We start from the raw sequence: 18,651 nt of genomic DNA on the forward strand, positions 1-18,651 counted from the left end.
AAAAGCACCATGTTCAAAAAGAATCAATAAAAAAATCCTCATGAAAAGGATGTTCAGGAAAGTTTACACTTACTGCACCTAGATTTTAAAAGCAGACAAATGTATTAAAGCATACAAATGACAAAACCAAAATTTACTAAAATTACTTTATTACAGTTGATTTGTTTGTCCAGTAGCCCTCTGCCAACAAAAGGAGTAATTACAAACAAAACATTACATTTGTCCCCTTAGGTTTTCATAATTTTTGTATATTTTAATTCACTTGTAAGTGTTTTGTTATGAATAGCCATCATTTTTGTAATCTCTCCAACATTCAGTTTTTCACAATCTATACATTTTAATACAGGTTATATATGGATTGCTATGGTAATGTTGAAGCAGGAAAACGACCATCAAAAGAAAAAGGTTGAAATACTGGTAAACACACTGTACAGAGATGTACCACCTTCTTTGATTATTTTTCATCCTGTTGTTTTCACACGTGTCAAAAGGGTCATTAAAAGAAGGATGCTATGAGCTGAAGAAATCTGCTCTCTTATAACAGGGCACACCTCTCACCTTTGGAAAATACTGCATGACCCTGTTTGCGAGTGTAAACTCACATTTTGAGTCTATGGCTGTTCCTCTGGTCCAGTGATTCCATTAGAGTACTGAATGTGATTAAATGATTGGCATGTTATACATAATTTACCTGCGTCAATAATCTCATGTTAATTTGTTACATTTGGCCCAAATCTTTAGGATTGGCTCTGCATTGGCTCAGTTGGTTTTTGTTAGTCAGACTGAGATAGGCAACTTCATGAAACCTGCAATCCCATGCATATACCAGAAGTGTCCCAAAATAGTGTTCATAGTTGATAGTTATTTTAGATAGCACTGATATTACAAACTGGAATTTATTTTCCTGGAAAATGTTTTTGAAGCCATTCTGAAATAGGCATGATGGCAGTTATAAAGACTTTGTTCTCTCTAACAAAAAAGAAAACCTATGCCTTTTATCTTTTAGAAAATGAAAGTTCACTGCTGGTTCACAGATAACAGAACAGGAGTACTGGCACTAGTGAATATGGTAATTCATACCTTTCAAAGCAAGGAGAGCAAGAAGCAAAGAGAGGACTATGGAAAGTGACAGCCTCTGTATGAGTGTAATTGCAGGGGAAATTTTTTTTTTTTTTTTGGCTTTGCTTGACACCTCTGAGAATATGCTTTGTGTATATAATTTTTTCTATTTTAAATAATCAATATTAGAAACCAAGTTATTTTTTCTTTTATCTTCACATTCAAGCAATTAAATTTTAGTCTAGTTTTAACTTGGGTCTTTATATTGATTTCCATTTATTCATTTATTTAAATTTCTAAATTTACAATATACACACATTTTCCTATACATCTCACTTAAAGCTGTCTCCTGGCTGTATACCCTTCCACCATAATGTTTTATATGCTATCTGACCTTTTTCATTGCATTTTTAATCACTTTTTTTCTACATGCTGTGATAAGCGTTTAGTTGGAGGGTGGGCAGCAGTCGCTGGAGCTCTGGGGTGGGCATGGAAGAAACAAAGGCATTGCAGGGACGATAGCAGCGGCACCCACCCGCCCAGCAAAAACATTCAGCGGTCTCAAGCCTACCCATTCCAGACCTCCCCACCCCTAATATCCACACAACACGCTCTTGTCAAACCCAGCCTGAGAAAAGGGAGGAGGGGGCACCCAAGGACCAGGAGATCTGCTTGTATGTGATTGTAGTGAACAACTAAGAGTAGAAAAGGATGGTAAAGTGCTTTTCTGTGATGTTAAGCTTAGTGAAAGACGACATGAATGTGACAGGCTATTATCCTTTTGCATAGTTGCGATTGTTAACTTTGGCATCACTAAATCAAAAGACTAAAACAAACATTAATATACTTCAAAGGCTTCTGCCATCTGTTATTCAGGAGTGAAGTTTTACCATGCCAACATGCTTTAACACTCACGTACATTCACATAGCAAAACCTGTTTTTAAGTGTCATTCTGCATATTCAGTTCAAGACACCCCTACCTTTCAAGACCACCAAAGTACCTCCACATTAATATAGTCATAACATATCACTCAACTACCTTATAACTTGTGTCCTTTGGGCCTATAGCAATCGAACACATCTGTTCATACACTTACTATCAGAATTTTAGGCTATGTTTTCAAAGTTTTAAAAGCAAAATGGCATCCTGCTATCCACGCAGTTTTTGGTTATTTGGACCTGTGGAAGGATGGCAATGGCAACATTTAAAATAAAAAATAAATCATGATAATTCAATCAAAATAATTCTAACAAAATCTTGGAATTTCACAGTATGTTTTCATAGTTAAAATTTGTTCTGGCACAAAAAGAGCATACTGTTTAGTAACACATTAAAATTAGTGCTTGTTTCTAAAATACTAAGCTACATAAAATCAAGTGCATCGTAAAGCTTGATTCTTTCATTCTGCTATCCAACCTTTATACCTTCTATTTATATATATATATATATATATATATATATATTTCTGCAATAGTTTTCTTATGAATGAATGTTTCTGAGAAAATTATATGCATTCATCTCCCGCTCTATACACCCGAAACCAGCTGTTAATAAGACCATGATAAAACCCACTGCATAAAGACTTACAATCTCACCTGTGAGAGGTAATGCACAGCATTCATATATTCATTCTCACCCTCACTAACATTTTCAAATCAGATTAACACTCTAAAATGCAGGGAATTTTCTCTGAATTCAAAACTTGTTCACATCATTGTGAAAATGACATTCTGTATTCTAGCTGAAGTTTGATACTGGCCAGTGTTTTAAGTGCCCATCTGGCTAACATTCTTAGAACCTGAACTACAATGGATGCATTTTGTGCTTACCATGTGTTTAAAATATGCATTTAGAGGATTAGAAATAAAGGAATGGGTGTAAAAGAAAAAAAGACCACGGTGCCCCTTTGTCCCTTCCCCTATGGCATTTTGGGTTAAGATGGGTGTTGTGGGAGAGCAGTGGGTGGTCTTACGTGTAGGACAAGTGTGAGCCATTGGAAATCTGAGAGGCGATGCTGGCACTCCTGCTCATCCCCTGCTCACTGCGGCCCCCTGAGGTGGCCCGCCGTACCGCCTGGGGACTGTTCCGTAGCCCACCACTTCCCCCGCTCGAGCGCTGACTGCCCCCAGACACGTGGTGTCCCCAGGGAGGTGGCCCCCCTGAAGGCAGGCCGTGACCCCAAGGCTGCTGGATAGAGTCACTGTGGCTTGGGTGGTGGTGGTGGTGGTGGTGGTGGTGGCTGTGCTGGCTGCCGCTATGGTGCCCTCCCCAGTGTGGCCCCTGAGAGCCTGCACCGTGCTGGGAGCCCCAGCTACTCTGGGCCCCCGGAAAGCTGTGGCTGTGGCCGTCGGATGAGGCCAGGCTGGAGAGCACCATGTTGCTGAAGCCCAGACGCATGCTTTCAGAGTCAAACGCCTCGATCTCCCGGGCCTGCTTCTCTAATAGACTACGGATTCGCTCCGAGCGCTCATTTTGCAGGGTAACCATCTCCTCTTCAATCTAACCAAAAACCAAAAGAGAATCAGGTAACATTCCCGTTGAAGACATTACCTTTTCAAAGATACTGTAGTTTTGGTTAAGGCTAGAATAAACCACACAACCAGATTTTTGCCAAGACTTGAGGTATGGAAGAGTCAATGTTAGTTGATGAAATTCAGAGCTAGTATGGTATATTTTTATTAGATATATAAGATATGATTGAAGAATATCCTGGGAACTATATGAATAAAACCAGGAAACTTCAGGCTTCATTTAGGCTTCTCTAACATGGTCTGATATTTTCTTTCCCATTTACGGTGCAAGCTAAACACACTGCACTAAACACTGATACAATTAGGGCTGTCACGATAACTACTTTTTGTTGTGCGATATATTGCACCAAAATTAATTTCGATAAACGATATTATTGTCATTTTAAGACTATTTTATTTCACTGATTATATAATTACAGTATGACAATATAATAGCATAGTAATGCAAGTACACTCTTTCGAAGAACAAAGAACATTTTATTCTTAAGAATATATAGACATTGGAACCGGAATGTGAAAAAAAAATATGCTAAATAAATAAAATAAATAAAACAAATACCGGCTCATTCACGTTAATTGGCTCTCCTCTCTCATTCGGCTTAAAGCCAAAATGTTCCCACACCGGAGCTGAAGATTGCGGCTTTGAAACCAAGTCCATTGGGACTTGTTCTTCTGGCTGTAGATGTCACGAAACACTTTATAACGCAGTGGGTTCACGCCTTCTCTTCACCTGTCGCGGTCCGCTCTGTGTGTGTGTGTGTGTGTGAGGGAGACGCTGCCTAAGCCCCGCCTCCGCCACAGAGAGCAGACGAGATGACCGAGGCAGCGCGATCGACTAAAATGTTGGTGATCTTCATTTTTATGTAAAATTTTTTATATAATCATTATTTTTAATTATAAAAAAATTATCAGTCGCAATATATCACGGCACCAAAAATGATTGCGCTCATTTCCATATATCGTGCGATAAGTCGATATATCGACTATCGCGACAGGCCTAGATACAATGTAACATATGTTGGTAGTATGTGCTTCACTCTTAAAAAGAAAACAGGATAGCAAAATAATTGTAGCAAAAGTTTAAAGATGAATCATTGGTTATGAACTGTATAAAAGTGGAAGATGCGACTGGGATTGTCTGATGTTCTGGAGGCATCTCAGCTTTGTTAAATGCTGCAATAAAGTCTGATCTTTGACATTGGAACTCTGTGACGAGTGAAACAGACATTTTCCACAACACTAGTCTGCAGATATTGGACAGCCAGAGTTGACAGATTTCACAGAAAATTGCATAGTGTATAATGGGCACAGACTCATTTTTTTCTTCAGACTATGATTCTATCTAGTTGAAGGAGATCAATATTTTGAGCTGATTTCACAACATTATTTTTATTTGTCACCTAGCAACAAGGCAGTTCTGAGATTGTGTTCAGGACTACTTGAAAGTCTGGTAGCGTGTGATCACTCGTTTAGCGTATTGATACCCAGTTTTTCCTCTCTAATCATTTAGAAATTCAGCAAGTGTACGATGTGTAGTGTTCAGTTTTTGAAAGTTGTGTAGTATATTCCAGCCTTTAGTCAAAATACTTGTCAAACTTAAACTGGTAATTTGTTCACTCTTGAGTCATTCTGAATTTGCATGCACCTTTTTGTGGAAACAAAAGTAGACATTTTTGGAGGAATCTACACATTTTTCCAATACCGCATCCAAATTCAAAATTAGAGGGTCAACATAATGGCAAAACACTTGTTCTTGTGCATTCATTAAGTGAATATGATATGTCTTTTCTGAATTTAGGATGTGAAATTAGGCTAAATATCCTTCAATAATTTGAAAATGCTTTACAAGTTCACGTTTCACTGAAAAGAAGTTCAAAAACAAGAGTTAAATAGAGCATAAATGACAGAACTATACCTCAGAGATATACCTTCTTATTCTTATTCTGGAATGTCAAATACTCAAACTCTTTAAAACAATATGCCTCCTCCCATGGTTTCTAGTAGTGGGCTGCTGAGGTTTGTATCAGGTAACATACCTTCTGCTCAAGAAGAGCCCTCCTTAGCGAAACCCTCTGCTCCAGCTCTTTCCTCTCACGATCGTGCTGTGCATCCGTCTGCATCTTGATCTTGCTCTGATAAGCATTTAGCAACTCCAGCTCCTGCTGCAGTTGCATCTTTAGCACCTGACATTCGGCCTCCTGTGCCTCATCCAATCGCAGCTGAGGAGCAAGATGAGAGGCATAGTTACATTCAGAATTAGTGTTAAAAAACACAAGAAGGTGAATGCCACATTATCCACATTTAAATTTGGAGAACAGTTTTTCGCCTCATAAGTTACTTATCCCACAACTGAATACTGTGAAGTAACTGCATCAACTCCTTCAGAACTTCTGCATCAACTCCAAAGAACTCTTTGATGGCTTTATAGGAAGACATATACATATGCCTACACTGAACATGGCAAGTCACTCACAGCTTGTGTGGAGAGCATGTCATTGATGGAATGGTCGTACTGCTCAGCAAGGATGGCTAATTTCCGGGTCTGCTCCTCCTTAAGTCTTTTCAGCACAGCCTTGTGGTCAGACTTGGGTGTGGTCTCCAGGAGGTGGTTGCGCAGGGCCTTATACTGCCGTGTCTGGATTTTACACGTGTCCTGGAACTGTTTCTTGATCTGCAGCTCTTTAGACTAAAGAGGAGAAAAGACTTACTGATTCTACACAACTAGTATATGTACTAGCTAGTGTACGTTACAAAATCAAGCATAGGCTACACACCTTAAGGCTCTTGGGCTGTTGCCGGACCTCCATGACATGTTTGCGGCGTAGCTCTCGCTCTCTGCGTTTGTTGTACTCTAGCTGGTTGGTGAGTTCAGTCTGATGCTGCAAGCGGATCAACTCGGTACGCATCTTCTGGATGGTGCCCAGCTGTCTCACCTCCAGCTCTTGCATGGACTCATGATGGCGGAGAAGCATGGCATGTTCCAGATCTTTCTGCGTTTGGCGCTTATTTAGCTCCTGGATCGAGAAAACCTCTGTCAATATATTTGTTTTCTTTGAAAATAAAAATGAACATGAATGAACATCTCATGCCTCATGTAATCGCTCAATCAGTATTTCAACCACGGAAAGACGTCAATAAAGCAGCTTGTAAACAAAATGTCACGTAGCATTTCATTTACCTCAGGCAAGTCATCAGTGTCCACAGCGCGTTAGTTCGCTAGAGAAAAGAAGTCTAGAGAAGAGCATTTCGCGTAATATTAGACTATATACTTATTATAGTTTACATTACCTGTTAGTGATGTCTTAATTATTTAATGTATGTTTAAATAAACCTGTTATGAAACAAGTTATGTAGCCACTGTGTAAATGAATATATTTCAACAACAAATAGAATTTTTCTAATTTAGAAATTAATTTAAAAACTGCATCATGTGCAATTTACATGTTTGCATACATTTTAATTTTTTTTAAGTTGAATGTTACTTATTATATTTAAAAATAAACATTAATTGAATTTAAGTTTGGGCTCTGTTGTTAATTGTAAGCCTATAGTAAAAGGGCTCCCAATAGTTTAGAGCATAGGCTGAGGTAGATTATAATCCCTAGGAAAATTTTATTATAATTCAATTTATTTAAAGAAAGAGCAATTTGTTCTGTAAACCACTGTTTGCTAAAAATACATTTTAAAAAAAGTTTTTTTTTTAGTCCCCCCCCACCCGTACTGAAACCATACCGAACCGTGGTGTCAAAACCGAGGTACGTACCGAACCGTCATGTCCGTATACCATTATAACCCTAGTCATTAGTTATGTCTTTGAGGAAAAGTGATGTTACCTCGCGTACAAGGTCTTGCTCTACATTGTGTTTTGCAATGAGGATTCGCCGTTTAAAGCGACGACATTCCAGCTCCAGGTACTGCCGCTGCCGACGGAGCAGGTTGGCTTCCTCCTCTGCCTGGTAGTGCTGAAAGTTCTCCTTCTGCTTCGAAAGCCACTCCTGCTTCTCTTTCTTAGGGGTGGACTGGTTCTCATTTAGCTCCTACAGGGAGCGTGGGAAATATCAATGGATTGAGTAAAGCGAAATACAGACATTTTTCTTGCTTTAAAATGATTAAATAATAAAAGGCAAAATGCAGCTACATATTATAATTATATATTTGCTATATATGACTTTTTTTTTTTTAAAGAACCCCTGTGGTGTTTTTGAAATTGCTTACAGGTCTCTCTGGTTAAAGACAAACCATGTGCAAATTCATCAGTCAACACCATTGTTGAGGATTTTCTCCTTAAAACTGCAGTGTCCCAAAGATGGTCTCAAAAACATTACTGTAAACCACCTATTTCCTACCGTCACAAACATATAACTAATTGCGTCAACTTGTGAGATGGGGAGTTTCATATCTGGGGCCCTTTACAAGAAGCTGGTTTAGCTGACAAGCCAGTTAAGTTTTAGTTTAGTTTGCGCCTGCTCTGGTTCTTAGGCACCTTGAAAGTGGTTTGGCTTTTAGTGTTTATCACCATAGTAACTTAACGCTCCACGGCTAAACCTGTCTGGAAGCTGGTTATGTTCTTGTTTAGAGATCTCAAATTGAAATTTGACCAATCAGCTTAGAGAAAAGTGACACATCTGTGACACAAAGTCACTCCCCCAGTTTCTCTTGCTCAAAAAAAATTGAGGGCACTACATAGTAAAACATTTTTAAAGATAAAATCGTCTGATGATTATTTATTATAATTATTTTATGTAATTTATATAATTATTATACACTTGATCCATTACACAAGCCATATTAGTTTAATTACTATTAAACTTTTATTTTATATTAATATAAATATATACAGACATTCAATATAAATAAGCTTCAGAATGTTTAAAACTTTAAACATGACTTCTTATGAGATTATATTTGAGTCTCTGTATTCCTATATAATAACAGAGTTTTAACTATATAAACTAACTTCACAACTTTCACTTGCACTGATATGGTGATATGTTTTCTTTAAGTTGTCCTCTTTCATGGACAGCTCTTTTCATCTTGCTGCATGAATGTGTTTAAATTCTTAAAATTTTTCAATCTTTTAATCTTTGGCAGTGAATCACAGACTCATTCGTGAGAAGTGAATCACAGTTTCAAGGTGTGTGATTGGCTGTTCATTACTTATGTCACACTTTCATGTGCACATGCTCCATAAACTCAGGATCAAAGCCCGAGTTGACATAGAATGTTGATGATCAATGTCATGGTACCAACAAAGCCAGATTGGATGGGTTGTTTGCAGTCACGTGATTCTGATGACGCGCAAAATGCAGCTGGAGGGCAGGAAGTGATTTTTCTCCATAGGAATCACTAGCATTCAGAATCACGCTGAATGCGTGGCGGTCCAATCTATTTATATCTTTATTAATATTTTAATATACTATTTATATTATATTAACCATTTGCACACACGAGCATTATCCGACTCCGCTCCTCCCGACCGCAGACGCAGGTTTACAAGCCACTTTTCCTGCGTTTTTCAGTCAATTTCTTGACTTTCCCCACCTTATGAACAACAAATTGTCGTACACAATAAAAGCTCCTTGTGGTTTCTCGATTTGAGCATCCATAAACAATGCAAAACACAGGAATTTTGAGTTTCTGGTAGTGATTATGGAGAAAAATCACTTCCTGCCCTCCAGCTGCATTTCGCCGTCATCAGTGACGTCATTTGCAAACAACCTATTGGATTGGTTTGGTTTTGTCAACTCAAAATTCAACTTTGTTCAGCCACCATCATTTTGCAAGCCCTTAGTCGAAAGCTTCTATTTACAATGTGTTTTTGCAGTGCTAAGCAATGTAGTCAATCACAGACATATCTGACAAATGCAGTGTCCAATCAGAGGCACAACATAAATAAGGGTTTCACTGTGCATTGAGGAAGGCTTCACTGATTATAAACAAACTTTGTTAGATTGCGATAAACTAAGATGAGCGATAAACTTTTTAGTGATTATAAGGGGAGTGCTCGTTGCTTTCTAACCTTTCAGAATTTGAATGCTGCAGTTTTTTTTAATGGGGAAAAATGTTAATTTTGATTATCAAAGACGAGTTAAATGTGTCTGCAGGGAGGCTTTAAATTAATAAACATACTTTTTAATTTATTAAGCAAAAAACTGAATTATCAGTTTTTAACAAGATTTTTACTAAACTACATTTTTATTGTATTTTACTTTTTGCTTTAAACGTTTAGAATTAACTTCGTAACAATGTTTTCTCTCATCCTCTGGAATGCATATTGTCCATTTGTATGACTGTGTAATTATCAAATGGCTGAACAATAGATATAAATGACATTTTAGCTGAATTTTTCATTGGTCTTCTTCATTTCATTACACTGTTCAAGCTAAAATAATCTCACAGATCTCAAAGGTCAGTTTAGGTGGAATTATGCCAACATGAAAAACACAATTGGCAAATTCATATATGGGTAAAAAGCCATGCTTGAATGTGTGTGTTCACCTCTTTCAGTTGTTCCTTTCTTAGCTTGTACTCTCGTTTCTGTGACTCCAGGAAGCTACTAAGCTCTTTCTTTTGCTGTGCTTGAATGTGCTGTTGGAATTTCTTCTCATCATTGGCAAATGACTTGGCCTTTAAGATATAACATTCATGAAAATGACAAAAAAAAACAAACAGTAGAAAGCACATCATTCTCTACAATGTCATTTTATGACATATCAAGATCTTCACTGGGATTGAGGGCCATGGCATAAAGGAAGAGGGGAATTCCCAATTCATAAGCATTTTTCAGATGAACTTCCACATTACTTTATGCATCTTTGTGCTGCCCAACAAATGATTGTGCTTGGGGTCTAAATAGATCGTGTGATGTGTCTTATGCACACTTACATCTTTTTCTATAGATGCTTGGTTTTTCTTCACAAGTTTCTCCATCTCAGCAGCAAAGCTGTTCCTCTGGGCCTCCAGTTCTTTGTCCAGTCTCAGCCTGTGTTCATCCATCTCCGCTTTCAGTTTGTTCTCCAGGGCCATAAGGTGCTTCTGGTGCTGCCGTCTCATGCGCTTGTAACCGGACATCTGCTCCCTCAGCTCAGAGTCCTGCTCATGTTCCTGCATCTGGCGTGTCACCTGAAAGAAGGAAGAGGAGGAACACAAGGAAGTGGAAGGAAAGTGAAGGAGGAGGAAATAAAAATAATCAAGAGACATCTTATGAATTTTAAACATTACTGAGAATGAACAAAAAATTATTGTGATGCCATTCAGTTTACACCGTGTCTACACTGAAAGCAACCAATGCCATGGTTCATCGATTATACAGGTGCTGGTCATATAATTAGAATATCATCAAAAAGTTGATTTATTTCACCAATTCCATTCAAAGAGTAAAACTTGTATATTATATTCATTCATTACACACAGACTGATATATTTCAAATGTTTATTTCTTTTAATTTTGATGATTATAACTGACAACTTTTGAAATATATCAGTCTGTGTGTAATGAATGAATATAATATACAAGTTTCACTTTTTGAATGGAATTAGTGAAATAAATCAACTTTTTGATGATATTCTAATTATATGACCAGCACCTGTAAATGAGTAATGTAGTTTTGACGCGTTTGTAGAGTTGTGAAGCATTTCACTACAGGTCCACTGTGACTGGCTCACCAGAGAGGCTGTGCGGATGGTGGCAAAGTGCTCGCGGTTGCGATGGTGTTTGCGTTGCGGGGGATGTGCGGGTGCTGCCTGGGCTTCTGAGGGACGAGGACGCGTTTCAGGATCCTCAGGGTAAACCTCCTCTTCTTCCTGATGGACACAAAAGCAGGAAACGTATATTAGGTATCATGAAGTTCAATGTTCACAGTTACTTAGTATAAAGAATCTCTGATTTGGGTTATGCAGGAAGGCATGAAGATTTCTAAGATGTTTTATCAAGAGGTGTGTGAACGTACAGGCTTCAGGTGTATGACCGAACTATTAGACATAACAGTATGGTCTTTCTCCAGGTCAAGGTCACTCTTGTCATCAGCTGCGTCGGGAATGCTGTTCACCGAGCTGCTCTGAGAGCTTGCGCTGATCGACATGCTGGGAATGGACTGATTACTGCCCACACTGCTCACTGTGCCCGTGCGACCAGGACCATGCTCTGGCTCCTAAACACATATACAAAAAAATAACAGCAGTTCAGAGAGCAACGATAATCATAGTGAAATTAACTTTTCTATTTTGAAAGAAAACAAAAAGAAAACAAAAAAAACAAAGTGGGCTCCAAAATACCGAGTTTTATATTAAAAATTATATAATCAGCATAACAAATAAAAAAAAAAAAACTCACTCAAATTGATTTGTGGAAATATGTACATAAATTTCACAGTATTTGTTTTTTGTTTGACAGCAGCACTTAAGCTGCATAAACTTCATGATATTCATGTTATCCACCAAGATTTGAGAATGACCCAAAGAGTATCTTATACTCTTGTGAACAAAGTATCTTGTGAATAAACATTTTTCCAAAAATGTCCCAATTTTAAATCTGACATTTTGAACGCACTGATTTTGACTCAGATTTTGGACCCCAGATTTTATATTAGCCACTATTAAAACACAAGAACTAGGGTAAGACTTGAGATCTGACCTCATCTCCCTCCTGGGTCTCAGTGGTTGGTCCATTGTGCGCCTCCTGAAAGAGAATCTTCTTCATCTTGCGGTACTGCAGGTTGTCCAGCTCTCGGACCGCATCTTTTGTCCGCAAAATTAAGTCCATCAGAACAGATTCTGGCCTCTCTCGCAGGACAAAGGCATGCTATGGTTTAAGTAAAGAGTGCAGAATATAAGGTAAATATTAGGTGGATTATTATTATGACTAACAAACAAAAAGGTTATTTAAATGTGTTGATAATTCAGTGCAAAGTAAACACCTGCAACAGATCCTCAGAGTGTGGTCTGTCTTGGGGGATTTTCTGAAGGCAAGAGTCAACAAAATTTCTAAAATAATCCGTCCTGAGGAAAGAAAATGACACAGCATGTAAATCAACTAATGACTGCTCAATGCAGATACCGCTCAATATTTTTCAGAATTTATATACATCTTCATGCATTTGTTCTAAAATAATTGTCTTAAAAAGAAGAATTAAGACCTTTTTAAGATCAAGTAAAGAAAATGTAAACAATAAATTAAAGGAACATAATGCGTAAATATATTCTCTAAATTAAAATGTCTAAAAAGCACACAATGTGTTGTATTAGCAACACTTCAAAGTTTGAAGAAAATATAGCTTCCTACCAATCTCCATTACTTTTTGATTCATATTGCAAAATAAATAAATGAATAAAGACTGTCACTGAAGAAAAGAAATTGAATATAGTCATTCTTTTGGTTATCTTTGCACACGAAAAGTATTCTTGCAGCTTCATAAAATTAAGGATGAACCACTGATGTCACATGGACTATTTTAACAATGTCCTTACTACCTTTCTGGGCCTTAAAAGTGGTAGTTCCGCTGCTGTCTATGCAAGGTCAGAAAGCTCTCGGATTTTATCAAAAATATCTTAATTTGTGTTCCAAAGATGAAAGAAGGTCTTACAGGTTTGGAACAACATGAGGGTGAGTAATTAAAGGGTTAGCTCACCCAAAATTGAAAATTCTGTCATTAATTACTCACCCTCATGTCGTTCCAAACCTGTAAGACCTTCTTTCATCTTTGGAACACAAATTAAGATATTTTTGATTAAATCCGAGAGCTTTGAGACTCTCCATAGACAGCAACACAACTGCAATGTTCCCAAGTCCAGAAACGTATCAAGGACATCGGTAAAATAGTCCATGTGACATCAGCAGTTCAACCATAATTTTACGAAACTACGAGAATACTTTTTGTGCATGAAGAAAACAAAAATAACGACTTTATTTAACAATTCTTCTCCTCCTCATGCTGTCTGCAGCACGAGCCGCCATTGTGGAGAGAGTATCACAATGCATGCGCTGGCTTCCGGTTCATGTAAACAACGCATGTGCATGGTGCTGCTGGGTCTGAGAGCTCTTGGATTTAATAAAAAATATCTTAATTTGTGTTCCAAAGATGAACGAAGGTCTTACAGGTTTGGAATGACATGAGGGTAATTAATGACAGAATTTTTGGGTGAACTATCCCTTTAATGACAGTTTTGAATCAGAAACTTTATTAAAACAGTTTTCTTAATTCTTGTATACTTGCTATTTCACATGAAAAATAGGCAAAGAAAATACACACAAAAAATAAATCACCCCAATTTTTGATTTACTACCTAGCTGTAATGCAAACTGCTATGTGTGTGCATATATTAGTGGACTCACCATTCACTTGATTGCAGCATAGGGCTCTCATTCTGCGCTATGTGGTATAAGGCACTCATCGCATTCATGTTAAACAGAGGAGGTTTCCTTTCCGCTACAGCAAAAGGGAGAAGCAAAAGTAAGACTGACTTTCACAACGTGAAAGATGCACAGTTCATTTTATAATGAGCAGAACTTCTCTGTCACCTAGTTCTATGCAGGTGATCCCAAGAGACCAGATGTCAACCTTTCCATCATACTGTCCCTCGTCCATGGCTAAAATTACTTCAGGGGCCATCCTGAGAGGAGGTGGCCATGTTAGTAACCAGGCTGTGAATGGAATCATTATTATTATTCAGAGATAACCAATGTGCTCACCAATATGGTGTCCCCACAAAAGAGTTGGCTGGAGAGGCAATGGAGGCAGAACCAAAATCTGCCAGTTTGACTTGTCCAGGCTCGGTCAGCAGGATGTTCCCAGCTTTGATATCCCTGAGTGAAGAAAATGACATGCACAACAGTCAAAAATAGAGGTAGTTTTCCTCGATTCCACAGGCAGTGTCTGAAGAATTATTAAAGGGTTACTCCACCCCAAAATGAACATTTTGTCTTTAATCACTTACTCCCATGTCTTTACAAACCCGTAAAAGCTTAGTTCGTCTTCGGAACAACACAATTTAAGATATTTGGATGAAAACTGGAAGGCCTGTGACTGTCCCATTGACTGCCAAGTAAATAACACTGTCAAGGCCCAGAAAAGTATGAAAGACATCATCAAAATAGTCCATCTGCCATCAGTGGTTCAATCTGAATGTTATGAAGCGACGAGAATACTTTTTGTACGCAAAGAAAACAAAAATAACAACTTTATTCAACAATTCGTCTCCTCTGCGTCACCGTAGCGCCATTTTGGAGAGTATCCGCTGGACGCAATGCAGCGTATGCTGTTCTATGTCAGCCACACCACATGGCATAACATTCAGATTGAACCACTGATGGCAGATGGACTATTCTGATGATGTCTTTCATACTTTTCTGGGCATTGACAGTGTAATTTACTTGGCAGTCAATGGGACAGTCACAAACCTCCCGGTTTTCATCCAAAATATCTTAAATTGCGTCCCGAAGACGAACAAAGCTTTTACAGATTTGGAACGACATGGGGGTAAGTGATTAATGACAAAATTTTCATTTTGGGGTGGAGTAACCCTTTAAATATCTGTGTGACTTTGTAATAAGTCTTTTTGAATTCATTAAAAGGAATTGGCTCATAAGAGCTGTATTTTGGTGAATTGGAATATAGTGGCCTGTATGTTTGTTGCCTCCTGCATTTAATTAATTACATTTTTGCAACCTTACAACTAAAGCTAAAAAACAACTTCCTTGGCACTACACTGTTCCGCAAATTAATAAATGTGCAGGAAACCTTGTCAGAGTATGCAAGATGTTCTGTCACAAGAATGCAAACGTTCAAAAACAGTTAGCAGAACCAGTGTCATGAAAATCATTTGGTTCCAGTGGAACTGGTTCTTGATTCCTAACACCATGTAATGAACAAGTGCTCACTTTGTAAGATCATCAAAAAACCCACAAACCTGTGAATCATGTTATGGGAATGAAGGTATGCAAGGCCCTGCAAAGCACCATGGGTAATTGCTGCAATCTCAATTTCCTGAAGGGGCTTCTTGTGGACTAAGCAAAAATGATAAAGGTGAATGTTCTTCAAACTGATAATCAATTAGTTACATTAATGCATTTGACAGACACTTTCATCTAAAGTGATGCACACTGCATTCAAAAAACTCATTTTGTCAGTTCATGCATTCCCATACACCTAAATAATAAAGCTTTGCTTTGATCATAACTAAAGTTTGAAAGTAAATAAGTAAAACCCATATTTTGAATGAAATATTTATAATGCTTCCAAATGAAAGTAAATGTTTAATGTCTTACCTTCAAGGAGGTCAGAGGCAGAGCCCAAACAGTACTCCATGACAAGCTGAAGAGAGGAAAAATGTTGAAGTTGAATCTCAGAAATGAAATTATTTATTTATTCACTTTTTAACGCCATGCCAGCATCAAGGCTATTTTCATGGCAATCTCTGAATAAATTATACAAAGCATACAATTAACAAAAGGTTATAAAAGACATTTCAGATGTACACTAGACAAAAATTCTAAAAATACATTTATGCAATACATTTTTAAATAAATCAGTTAAACACACCTCTGAATAAAACCGTTGTCTATTTACATTAAAAACAGTACAATCCAATAAAATATGCTTCACAGTCATTTTAGTTTGGCAAGTAAGGCACGATGGTGATTCTTCACCTTTTAATAAATATCCATGTACAAATCTTGTATGACCTAAAAGACACCTTGTAAAAACAACTTGGTCATACCTAGATTTAAAATGAGTAAAAAAATTATTCTTACACTAGGATGTGTTTCATATAGCTTATTTTCACAGAGATTAAATAATTATTGTGGTTACACTTTATTTTACAGTACGTGTACTTACATGTACTTAGAATGTACTTACAGTGTACTTACCCAAGAAAGTACTGGTACTATAAGGTAACTACATGTTTAGGGGTAGGTTCAGGGTTAGTACCTAGTTATTGCAATTACTACAATAAGTACATAGTATGTACATGAGGAGCAGGACTGTAAAATAAAGTGCTACCATTATTGTGCTTATATACTCATCAGGGAGAGTGAGAATGAAGAATTTAGAAAAGAAAAAGAGAGAGCTTACCCATGCTGTGTGTTCCCGCAGGTAGCATCCTTTATACTCTATGCTGTTTGGGTGTTGTATTCTCTGGAGGAACTTGACTTCCTTAATGATATCCTGCCATTTCTAAGTAAAGACAAAACAGCATTAAATCAAACAGTCTACAATGAATTTCCTATTTTCCACCAGATCACTGCATCCACTGCTGACGTGAGCAGACTGGACATACTGACTTACTAGTACAGGTCCTGAAAAGGAAAGTCAGTCCTAAAAGCTTCTGAAGGATTCTTTGTAGAGATTACGTGTAATCCGATTACTGCTAATCTGAAATTATAAAGGAAACGCTGCCACCAGCTAAAGTATGAATGGCCGTGGTGCTTCACTTCAGTCTGGGGTGTTACACAAGACTTAATGTGACTTCAGCAATTGACTTTAATTTGCTCAATTTAACTGTGCCAAGTCACTATTTAAGAGCCAAGCCACAGTTGTGAATGTGAATAAGTCAAGTCCATGGGACAAGAGTAATATAACCCTGAGAAGGAAAAGCTGAATCCACAACCAAACTGTTGCATGACTGTATGTAATGACTGTGGAATGTAGGAAAACTGACCTCATTAGACTGTTTCCCACTGTACGACATCTTCTTGATGGCCACCACCTCTGCGGTCCGCACATCCCGTGCCTAAATAAGATTCACATCAGATTTCAGAATTTAGTCTCCCAAACCTCTCATTATTTTATGTAGCATGCATCAAAATAATGAATTTTATTCTACACACTGCAACATTTGATACATACAAAATACACTGCGCCGAAGCTGCCATGACCGATCTCACGGAGGTCTGTGAAGAGCTTCTCGGGGTCCTCCTTAAAGAACAGCTCTGCGATATCGGGGTCCTTCAGGCTCCCTGCCCGGCTGGTGGAGGGCATGCTGCGAGCCGGAGGACGCGCCGCGCTCGCAGGGGACTATCTGGCCGTGCGACTGCGACACGTAAGGCCCCGCTGGTTACTCATCTGCCAGAGGGAGGCAGTATACGCATAGAGACCTGAGAGGGAACAAATAAATGTCAACATACAGGGCATTTGCGACCAATGTTTGAGAATGAGAGTAAAAATTTGACGTTGTCGCACTTGTGTGAGTGCATGGTCTAAGCTTCTCAAAAGCGTCTCCGCGGATGGATCGTAACGGAGGAATTGGTTTTCAAACTAAAAAGAAAGGCCGCTTCTTAAACCAGAGAAGGTGAATATGATGGTATTCTTGTGGGGGAAAAAACACGCTGTCCAAGTCCTGTCAGCGACAGCCAGTTTAGTTTTACTTTTCTTTTTGTTTTCGTTTTGAAAAGCTTATCTTTGCTGTTTACCTCACGTTACGGTATGGAGGCTTTCCTTAATTTTTATTATTATTATTTACTTGATTCATCAGTGTTTGCTAAGCATTCTGTAATTTATTAGTCAGTAGCCTATATAATACAGCATGTTATGTGTCCTATGCCATGCCTCGTCCTATTCGTTTTTGTTAATAAAGGTTATGTAAGCTAGTTTGTCATTGTAGCCTACTGTTTTATTGTTGTTGTGCTTTTTAATTAAGAATAACAATGAATCCATCTTTTGTTTTAGTCTTAAAAAGTGAAAGGTGTATAGATAAGCAAAACAGACAATTCGATTTTCTTGTAAAACGTGACACCAAGATGGTGAATTTGAAAGTGAAAGAAAAGCAGAATTCCCATTCACAAAATTTAAATCACAAATAACACTGATGAAAAAGGGTTGAATGTTGAACACTTTCATTACCATATAACTATAAACTATGATAAAAGTTCATCGGCATGCATTGATTAATCAAATGTTGCAGCAAAAAAATTAAAATAAAATAATAATAAATTGCGACCAAATTATGTGCTCATGCGACGAACTGAGAAAGTTAGTCGCAAAAGATCGACCAGTGGGAAGAATGAGTCTAGAGCCCTGACATATGTAATAGGCTGTCACTAGGGTAAACGCACCCATCAAGCA

General features: G+C 37.9%; 1 protein-coding gene across 1 annotated transcript; it reads right to left on the bottom strand.

Annotated features, from left to right (window-relative positions):
- Window positions 1–132: 132 nt before the first annotated feature.
- taok1b (TAO kinase 1b) lies at window positions 133–18,138 on the bottom strand. Its single transcript, XM_058759320.1, has 19 exons — window positions 17,437–18,138; window positions 17,249–17,320; window positions 16,663–16,764; window positions 15,855–15,900; window positions 15,497–15,593; window positions 14,280–14,393; window positions 14,109–14,200; window positions 13,923–14,016; window positions 12,508–12,589; window positions 12,225–12,392; window positions 11,542–11,742; window positions 11,258–11,395; window positions 10,478–10,714; window positions 10,091–10,219; window positions 7,426–7,629; window positions 6,367–6,606; window positions 6,066–6,278; window positions 5,629–5,811; window positions 133–3,560 (listed from the first exon to the last, which is right to left on the bottom strand). The coding sequence occupies exons 1-19, from the start codon at window positions 17,566–17,568 to the stop codon at window positions 3,030–3,032; spliced, it is 3,075 nt and encodes a 1,024-aa protein (XP_058615303.1). The 5' UTR covers window positions 17,569–18,138; the 3' UTR covers window positions 133–3,029.
- Window positions 18,139–18,651: the final 513 nt, after the last annotated feature.

Source organism: Onychostoma macrolepis, chromosome 21 (assembly GCF_012432095.1).
Source record: "Onychostoma macrolepis isolate SWU-2019 chromosome 21, ASM1243209v1, whole genome shotgun sequence".
Taxonomy (NCBI): domain Eukaryota; kingdom Metazoa; phylum Chordata; class Actinopteri; order Cypriniformes; family Cyprinidae; genus Onychostoma; species Onychostoma macrolepis.